The 10,626-nt window shown below is 41.2% G+C and overlaps 1 protein-coding gene across 1 annotated transcript; it reads left to right on the top strand.

Moving 5' to 3' along the window:
• Positions 1 to 313: 313 nt before the first annotated feature.
• LOC129675320 (bile acid-CoA:amino acid N-acyltransferase-like) lies at positions 314 to 9,865 on the top strand. Its single transcript, XM_055605358.1, has 4 exons — positions 314 to 449; positions 3,501 to 4,013; positions 5,758 to 5,960; positions 7,795 to 9,865. Exons 2-4 carry the CDS (start codon positions 3,551 to 3,553, stop codon positions 8,386 to 8,388), a joined length of 1,260 nt encoding a protein of 419 aa, XP_055461333.1. The 5' UTR covers positions 314 to 449; positions 3,501 to 3,550; the 3' UTR covers positions 8,389 to 9,865.
• The last annotated feature ends 761 nt before the right edge of the window (positions 9,866 to 10,626 follow it).

Raw genomic sequence — 10,626 nt, 5'->3', positions numbered from 1 at the left:
ACACACTGCACTACAGAGACAATTTCTTTTTGTTGTTTTGCTCTTCTGTTTTCCTGAGAAGAGGTGTCCAGGCTGGCTTTAATGTCACTCCTGCCTCAATCTCCCTAGTGCTGGGTACATAAGAGCTCACCACCACATCCCAGCAAAGGAGAGGAGAGCAGCAGTCAAACATTCAAGCTTTTGGGGCCTTTCCACATTCACAGCCCTGCTCCTTTTATTTGTATGTATCTTTATCTCAGGCATTTATTCAAAGTCCAAGGTCTTAGCTACCTCAGCTCTGACTGGATAGTCTGCTTTTTTTTTTTTTTTTTTATAAACAACTTCCACATCATCCATAAATTTGTGAGAGCCTTGGATTGAGAGTCGCTGAGAGGTCTCGTGGATCTGTGCTGACATACAGCCCTCTCACACAGTCTCTCTCCACTTCACAGGATTGCTGCTTCACCGCTGTAAGTGACTGCTGGCTGCGGCCTTTTCTTTCCAGCTTGCTCCTTTAACGCTTGCTCCGATGTCTGCCAGTTCTCATATGTATTATTTCTTAGCTCAATGAGGTCTTAATAAGTACTTTATGTTATCATTATCTGCCTACAGAAAATCTTATATTACTTGATAAGCAGTGGTATAAGAATCTTATATTTATCACATTTGCCATATTTTTATATAAACTTTGCAACACAGTTCCTTTTATTTTGAACAGCCTATAGAGTTTTAACTATAGATAAACTATATATTTTCACTATGGTTTAACCCAAATAATAAATGTATTCTTGGTTCTTCATCATTTCTCAGACACATAAGTTGTCTACCTGAAATAACACTCCTTGCATAGTGCGTTTCTTGAATAAAGGGAATTTTCTCCCTTTCCCTCTGGAAATTTTTGACTTCATTTTTGATGTGTATATTTGTTAGGTAAGAAGTTTCAAGCATTTTTTTTTTTTTAAATTTATGCTCTTTCCCTTTGAGGATTGTGAGTGAGGGTTTGCTGTATTCTGCTTTGTTTACTATCCTTGTGGTAGAGCCAAGGGTTATTTTATGTTTGTTCTTTTCCTCTCTGATCTGTCCACTTTTTTCTGGCTACAGTATAATTTGCTCTCTGTTAACAGTTTGACTGTAACAACAGCTGGGATTTCACTGTTTGTGTCCCTGTGTTACATTTCTTATGACTGTAGCATGGTGCTGTTCAGTGACTTGAGGGGAAATTCAGCTCTAGTTTTTGTAAGCATTTTCCTTATGTCTATCTCTAACATGTCTTTCTAAGGTGCCAATTATTAGAGAATTTATACTATATATTAAACCATAAATATTAAAATATTTTCCCATGTCTCAAGTTCTCTAGTCTTTCATAGTGATTTTTCTCCTCATAGATTAGTTTGAGCTGTTCTTATGTCTATTTGTTCATTTATATTTGCTGACTGAAAATTCCAGCATCTGGACTACTCCTCTTTCTGTTAATGATTCTTTCCTCTTGGAGTCAGGACTTTTAAAAATAACTTGTATGTATCATAATGAAACAGTGGACCTTGGGTGTGCCATATGAAAACAGTATCTGACAAGGGTGGGACAGCGATATTGCTTGGCAGGTAAGTGTACTTCTGCCTGACAAGCTGAGTTCCACCTCTGGAGCCCACGTGATGAAAGGAGAGAATGAACTCCCATCATCTGTCACAGAAGCACACACACACACACACACACACACACACACACACACAGTTATACACACACTCTCTCTCTCACACACACACACACACACACACTCAGACACACACACTACCCAAATACTCTTACCCACAGAGGCTCACACATACACATACATTCATACATACACACACATGTATACACACACACGCACACAGTCCCTCCCTACACTCAGAAACACACATACTCACATATACACACATGCACACACACTCACACCCATAGAAACTCACACATACACACACTCAGACATACGTACATGTGCACATACTCACACACTCAGTCACAGATACACTCACACACATACACAGAGAGAAACACACATACATACTCTTACACACAGAAACACACATATATACACACCCATTCACACAAACACATATGCACACACATTTAGACACCCACACAAAACTCTTATACACTCACACATATGCAAACACACAGAAACTCACACACACTCAAATACACACATTCACACATAGAGAAACACATTCATACACAAGCCCCCCCCCCAAAAAAAAAATAATAAACGTAACAATCAAAAAGAGCTTGATAGTGTTCTGTTGGAATTTGGGGCTAATCAGCCTGACCTGAGCCAAGTGTGAGTTGGGTCTGGGACTTCGATAGACTTACAGAGTTCAGTGCACCACTGACATGACCAACCTTTTGCTGGTGGGATTAAGTCCTTTGTCATCAGCAGAGCCTGTACTCTCAGCATCCGTGAACTCCTTAAGGGTAACTTTGGCTTAACAGCCATTTGCTGGCCTTTTAAACGGAAGATTTCTGACAGTTCTAGAACAAGGGTCACTGGGGAATTTGCTTGGCTCAGTGTAATACCCCTGGCTTCCTCTCTCTGTTCCTCTGCCTGCTTCCTTCAGAAGGGCAGCTGGAAAGCCTCTGTAGCTTCCTCTCAGCGTGTGTCCCTGCAGTGAGTATTGAATGCACTGTCTTGGGCTTCTGGTGCTGTCCTGCAGTCACAGGCAGGTGCCTATGTGCTCTGAAGTGGGAGTTTCTCAGAGCTCCGTCAAACCAGCCAGCACCCATCAAACGTATACCTTCTTTCCATTGATTCTCATAACTCTCTGTGAGGGAAGTGAGTATCAGTGTAGGAGGGAAATTTTGCTGTCTCCTAAGAGTAGCTGTTTCGTCACATGCTGGAGTTTGATTCACTTAGATCTGTGGCAGTCTCAGCAATCTGGGTTAAAATGAAGACAACATAACAACAGATAAATAGATAAAAATTGGTTGTAGTTTCATTTGCCAGGAGCAGTGCTAACATTTAAGGGTAAAACGATATTAATATTTCAGAAAGACTTCTGTGTGCTTGAAGGTCTTAATCTGCTTCTAAGTGTTTTAGGTCTGGGTAAATCCTAAAGTCATAGTGAATTCTGTTTTTCTCTAAGACAGAACACATGTGTACGTCCCTGTGGAAGGATTAATTAGTGGTGTCACGTATTCTGTAGAGGGAACTGATCAGTCAGTGCGTTTTCAACCTCCAATCTCAATCCTGGTTTTTCCAGAGTTGTGTACAATGACAAATTGAGATACCCTCCTCAATGTCCTGACATCATTCATGCAAAGCTGGAAGGCTGCTTAAATGTCTCACATTTACCAGCGTGCTCTTTGGCTTCCAGAAATCTGTTGAAATCTCTCAGGGGTCTTGCATTACAAAATTATTACAGAATATTTGCAATAAATGAATGGAGAGTTAAAAACTGAAACCTAAAGAGGTCTGAGTCTTGGTCCTTCCATCAGTCATTAACCTTATTACAACTTATTTTATTTCTGTTTCTTTCTATTTTGAGGTTTTGTTGAAGATATTCCTGAAGAATTGTCCAAGGTTCCCACTGCAAAAATGGCCAAGCTGATAGCCACTCCTCTCAGTGCCCTTGTGGATGAGCCTGTGCACATCCGGGTCACTGGCCTGGCCCCCTCTCAGATTGTGTTCCTCGAGGCATCACTGAAAGACGAGCGGGGGATCCTGTTTAGTTCCCAGGCCTCCTACAGGGCCAGTGAAGTGGGTGATGTGGATCTGGAGCGTGATTCCTCACTCGGAGGAGACTACGTGGGCGTCCACCCCATGGGTCTTTTCTGGTCCTTAAAGCCTGAAAAGCCATTTAGTAGACTGGCAAAAAGAGATGTGATAGATAGCCCCTACCGAGTCCACTTAAAACTTCAAGATCAGTACTCTTTACTAACAGGTGTAGATATCAGTCCTTTGGACAGCCTGATTTTGGAAAGGTGGTATGTGGCACCTGATGTCACGAGGATCCAGGTAAAGGAAGGTCGCCTCCGGGGAGCGCTGTTTCTGCCGCCAGGTGAGTAGAATCACTCCAGGTATTGTCATCATTATCTTCCTCTGGGATGTCTTGTGCTTCTAGAAATTCAGCTTGGAGCTCTCACCATTCTGCTATGAATCCAGGTGAATTCTGGCTTAGAATAGCAAATAAGTGATGTTCCACTTTAATTCAAGTTTCATCCCCATCATTCTGGAGCTTGTTTAAGGCCATGGCTACATAGCGTTTGTGGAATCCCTGTACTGTGAGGTTTCTGAAGAGTTGGATGTAGGTTAAGTTCAGTTCATGAAAACCTGGCTAACTGGAGAGTCTCAGATAGCTGTCATCAGGAGCTCTCCCATGTTGACCTCCAGTTTGATTTTGCTATAACAAATGAGTTTAGATCATTTAAATATTTTTATACTCAGGAATTAAAATATAGAACAAATTATAAAGCATATACCAAGGAGTTAGCACTAAGTTTTGCTTCTTTAGTATCACACGCTTTTTAAAAATTGGTCCAGGCCTTCTGCCTCTGGCTGATGTGCTGGCACCAGTTGTGTTATTTGCTATCTTCTGGGACACTGGGTATGTATCACATGATACCAAGATATATTTGGTCACAAAGAGGTTGAATTAGGTGTCAAAATGTTTCAGGTCCTTCACTCTTCCCTTCTTTGCCACCCATCAGAAGATACAAACTCATCTTTATTAGTGTACTTACATGGCGAGATCCAAACCAAGATACATTGTGCCATCTCATTTCTTTTCTCAAACGAAAGGAAACATAGCCAGTTAAAAAAAACTCTCAAGTGCCCCTTCATGTGATGCCAGTCTTTAAATCAATATAGCTAACCTTCCTTTTTTAAAATCAGATTTCCAAGACAGGAACATTTATGGTAACTACTGTGGATTCCCTAAGTGGATGGGCTCTGGTTTATTTTAGAATCATGTTGCTTCCAGAATAAGTGTGGATTGACCCTCTGACACCCTCTTCTTTCCCTGTACTCTAGGCTGCAAGCAATAGAAATGAAAGAAAGAGCTCTTCAGATGAAAGATTTTATCAACTGCTTTGTTAGTCATTGGCACAGTGTAGCGGAGAAGGGTGTTTGGCTTTTTTTCCCCGTAGTGCCTGAGATTAACCCTGAGACTTCGGTATGCAAGGCAAGAGCTCCAAGACTGAGCTAGAGAACTGCATCTCTTCTAAGACATCTTAGCCAGTGTAGCCATTAAAGAGACCTCTGAGCCATGAACTTCACTTATAAAGAGAGAATCGTTGTCTAACTAGCCTCTGTGAGGGTGCACCCTCAGGGACATGAAGATCTCCACCTAGGTCCCCTTATCAAAGGTTCCACCTCTCCTAGTTGGCCTTTGAAGACATCCTGCATCAGTCTGTAGCACCTCTCACAGGAAAGCACATGTCAACAGATACAACATATTTTGTATCTAATTATGACCTAGGTTTCCTAAAGCTCATTTGTGAACCTGGCACAATTTTTATGATCTTTCTTACTCAAAGCCTATGGAAATGAACCCTATTCTGGGCTTCAGGAATTAAATATGTCAATGAACATGGTTTCTAATAAAATTCTCAGAAATTATGTTCCATTATACATTGATTAGGTTTCACTTCTGCCACAGACACAAGGATGAACATTTGAATGTTCTATTTGAGAATTTATGCATTAATTCCAAGATTCAGTTCTTCCTGTTGGCTTCATGTTCTTGTTGTCTTCCCCCCTCCTTTTTATATGTGATGTGACTTGTTTCATGTGGCTCTTTCCAGGAGAAGGTCCTTTCCCAGGGGTCGTTGACCTATTTGGGGCCACTGGCGGACTGACTGAATTCCGGGCTAGTCTCCTGGCCAGTCATGGTTTCGCATCTTTTGCTCTGGCTTACATGGGCTACGATGACCTGCCCCCTCAACTGGAGCGGGTAGATCTAGAGTATTTTGAAGAAGCTGTAGAGTTTCTCCTGAGACATCCTAAGGTAATTGTAGGCTCATTAGTATGATTTTATCCTGCAGCTTGCCTTAACTTTGAAGTATGAGTCTACCAAGCCTGTATATTGTGTTACAAAAACCAAACAAACAAACAAAACCATAGTCTTTCCCTCTTTCTGGTTTGGATGTTCCATTTGTAACTAGTGAATAGGACTCCCCCCTTTCCCCTACCCTTGTGTGTGTGTGTATGTGTGAGTGTGTGTGTGTGTGTGTGTGTGTGTGTGTGTACATGAGTACACATGCTTGTAGAAGACAGAGGTCAACCTTAGGTGTTGTTCTTCATGAGACATCCACCTTGTTTTCTGAAACAGGGCCTCTTCTTGGGGCCTGTGGATGGCCCATCAAGATAAGCTGCCTGGCCAGGGAGCCCCAAGGGTCCCCATGTGTCCATCTCCATAAGACTGAGATTACAAGCAAGCCAGCAAACCTGACTTTCTCCCCATAGGTTCTGGGAATATAGCTTATGTCCTCATACTTGGCAAACACCTTCCTGCCAGAGCTCTTTTCAAAGTCCCAGGAGTTGTAGGCTGTGTCTACATCTGGAAATCAAGAATGTGTGAACACGTTTCTCAGAACCAGAGTCTAAGCCATCACTCTTCAGAATTCCAAAACACAAGAAAAATTAAAGCAAACCAAACAACAGCAACACATGCCTAATGTTGGTGTCCCACCATCAGCCACCTTTCTGGGAAATGTAGGGTTCCTGATCAAGAATAATACATTGATACATCCTTAATTCTCCAGTCTTATCCCTTAGTGTACAAAACAGCTGTGTGTCAGGCAATGAGTCAACACAGCAGCATCCTAAGACAGAAAAAACCGGCCAAGAACACAGACTTTCTCTTGATTCTGTGTTATTTTGCACAAGAAGAAAAGAAATCCATGAGCAGAATATATTGGTCTTACAATAGAGACTAAATACATAGGTAGCAAAAGACATTACGCTCAGACTCATCAAAATGCATCCCAGGGAGAGTGGATACATTGCTTTACTACACAAAATCAAGGTCATATTTATTAGCCTTAAAAGTATGGAGAAATGTCTTTTATAACTAGAACACCTCAATTGCTTAACATATTCTCTTTATTACCTCCTATTTTTAATGTGTGAAAATTGAATTTACAGCCTACTTCTTCTGAGACCCTTTGATTCAGCTGACGTATCTATAAACATTGTTATAGAATGTGTGATTCTCTAATTATCTGGAATATCTCTTTGGCCTTCATCTCCTGTCTTTTCATCTGGCACATAGTTACCTAATGACACGATATTACTACTTTGCTGGAGATGTTTGATGATTGACAATAAAAAGAGTGTTGAGATGCTATATTTTGAAATCTCCTTATGAGATTGAAGCTTTCTATTCAAGTTTCATGCACTGTCCTAACGTCCCTTCATCCTTTCTCTTCCTGTTGAAAACTTCAGCTGCAATGAAGTTTACCCATCACCTGGTCCCTGACTCTGTTATTCACAGTAACACACTCACTTTGTTTATTTTCCTGACTACACTGATTTTTGTTGTTTAGCTCTGTAGTGACTGAACCTAGGTCCTACTGCATGATAGGGAAGGGCATCACCACAGTCCTATATTCCAGTCCCGGTATGATATTTCTTAAAGGCATTTTAAACTCAGGCCCAAGCATAGTGCTGAATCATGAACATTCTGCACTCTACATCTCTAGCTACCTGACACAGAAGCACCGGGGTGGGCTCTTTAAATTTTTTTTTTTTTTTTTTTACCTGCCTGTTACTTTTTCTTGTTTGTTTGAGGTTGTGGATTTCCTAATTAAAGAATATAATTTCACTTCCATTGTTTCTAGGTCCTGGGCCCAGGTGTTGGCCTCGTTTCTACATGTTTTGGAGCAGAGATTGGACTCTCTATGGCTATTAACCTAAAACAAATAACAGCTGCTGTCCTTATAAATGGGCCTACTTTTGTAACTACTGTTCCGCATGTATATCACGGTCAGGTCAACCAGCCTGTACCCTACAATATAGAATTTGTAACCACGAATTCTTTGGGACTTACAGAGTTTTATAAAGTCCATGAGGAAACTGTAGGTAAGGATAGCAAATATTGTCTTCCCATTGAAAAAGCTCAGGGACAGTTCCTTTTTGTGGTGGGAGAAGATGATAAGAATCAGAACAGCAAAGTGCATGTTGATCAAGCCATTGCACAGCTGACGAGAAGTGGGAAGAAGAACTGGATGCTGCTGTCATACCCTGGGGCTGGGCACGTGATTGAGCCGCCCTACGCCCCACTGTGCCCAGGCTCCCGGATGCGCTTTTTGGCCCCATACCTCAGCTGGGGAGGAGAAGTTCTCCCACATGCGGCAGCGCAGGAGCATTGTTGGAGGGAGATACAGAAATTTCTCAAGAAGCATCTCCTTCCAGATCTGAGCTGTCAGCTCTGAGTGGTGTTACTGGGAAGTAGAGCTGAGCCCTCCTGACCAACAACAAACACTTCTCACCTTCCACAGAGGCCTGTCTTTGACCCCTTACTGAATGAAAAAGAAAATGCAGGACAGCTGAGAGTAATGAAGCCTTGACTTTGGAAAAGAAGAAATGTTTTCCATGAAATGAAATGTCATGCAGTGAGAGCCCTATATATGTATAAACAAAATCTTAGGCCTACTTTCCTAAAAATTTCATCATCAGAGCAATTTTCTGTAATGATAATTATCAAGGAAATTACCGGTGATAGGCTACAGAATGCTTTGGTTTATAAAAGAAACACAAAAGAATCACATCTTGTCACTAACTTCTTCAAACTCACAATAAACGTGCTCAGATCATTCTCATTGTTAGTGGCAACCTCAAGACAGGTGTTGTAAGGCATTGTGAATGCCCGTATATGCACAGAAGCACTGAGCCAGTTTACTATCAGCAGTTTAGCGAATGTTGATACAATCACTTTTGCTTCTAAACATTTCTGCAATATCTGTAATGAGAGGAGCAATCTGGGATTGCTGAGGAGTGCAGCTAAGGGAAGCATTCACCGTGATGAGCACTGTGGACCTCTGGGCTAGGGGTTAGCAGTTCTGTTTCTGCGAAGTACTACAGTGTGAATAACCTCAACTTCGTCATCCATAAGGCTTCTGTCAGTATGCTGCACTCTGCTAGGATAACGGGAATTTTGCAATGAAGATGACGTCTGCACTCCAATTAAACTTTTAATCATGCATACTGAAGTTCACATTTAATAATTCTGTGCTGAAAATGCTAATTTTTCTTTAAAATTTCTCTAGCATGTAAACGTAAGCCCGCTGCTGTGTAAGCAGCACAAAGATAAGCTGCAGGGCCACAGGGCCTTCCACATGGCCACCAGGCTTCTCTAAGAGACAGTTCATGGCACAGATATTCCTGAGCTACTGAGCAAAACGGCTAGAAGTAGAGGATAATGCGTCTTCACCCAGTTAAAATGAATGCGTAGAGATACACTTCAGATAATTTTGAAGCATGATGGTAAAGAATTAGCATAGTGGCAACATGAAGACACTTCTGTATCTGCCTGAACTCTTTTAATTCTGTTTGTTTTTTTGATAGTTTTTCTGTTTAAGTAAGTAAGTAAATAAATAAATAAATAAATCTTATCTGTTTAGGTGGAATAAATTGCCCCCTCCTCTCTCATTGGTAGAAGTGGGAATTTTTCACAACTTGATTATAACAACCATGTAATTTCAACAACAGGTACTTCCAGCACCGTGTTATAGAGCACTTTCCAAAGCAGCTATAATTTTCTTGCTTCCAGTTTGGGGATATAGAAAGAAGGTCTCTGCTTACAATGTATAATGTTGGCATTTATTCCGGGGTATATACTCTTAAATTATATTATAAAGAATTTCTCTTAAATAAAAAATAAATACGTTTCTCTTTTCAGAATCACTAGAATGTAATACACTAGATCCTTGGATAGCGAGATGTTGTTCTGTGTAAAATGGCCAGCTATTTTAGAACTAGTTCTGTTAACTCATTTCCAGCCCAATTTCCAGCCCAACCCCTTCAAACGTTCCTCCCTCAGTTCCCCAACAGTCTGCTTAAACAGTCGCTTCTCAGTTTTCCCAATACTAGCAGCTCCAAACTCTAACAACTGTTCTAGCCTATCTGCTCAGCTCAGCTTCTCCTGACTCACCTGTTTCCTAACAGTGTCTTCTGCACCAACTGCCTTTTCTTGCTCTGCTAGCTCAATCCATTTCTCAGCCTCAGCTGGCTTTTGTTTTGTTTTGTGAGACATCCTTGGTTGTCCAGTACTTGCTTTGTAGACCAGGTTGGCCCCGAATTCACAGAGATCCACCTGTCTGCCTCCCTGAGTGCTGGGATTTAAAGCATGCGCCACCACACTGGGCTCACAGCTAAGAATTCATAAAGGGCCAGTTGACTAGCAACTGTGGATCCTTTAAAAGGATAAATCACACTACAGTTCCAAATAATATTGATTTTACATATTATTTTCTCTCTTTGTTCAGATTTATAAATGTTTTAGTCAGCTTTTTTTTTTTTCCAGTGTGACATAATAAACAAACAAGAAATAAACAACAGATTTATTTGGCTCACAGATTTAGAGGTTCTAATTCACTGGACTCTGTGTCACTTGGTTCTTGGTGACTCAAGAGAAATGATGCCAGGGAACATATGATGGAGCAAACTGCCTT

The sequence above is a fragment of the Psammomys obesus genome, unplaced genomic scaffold (assembly GCF_907164565.1).
Source record: "Psammomys obesus unplaced genomic scaffold, mPsaObe1.curated_primary_1811, whole genome shotgun sequence".
Classification (NCBI taxonomy): domain Eukaryota; kingdom Metazoa; phylum Chordata; class Mammalia; order Rodentia; family Muridae; genus Psammomys; species Psammomys obesus.
Note: the sequence above shows the minus strand (reverse complement) of the source record. Positions and strands in the feature narration are given on the sequence as shown.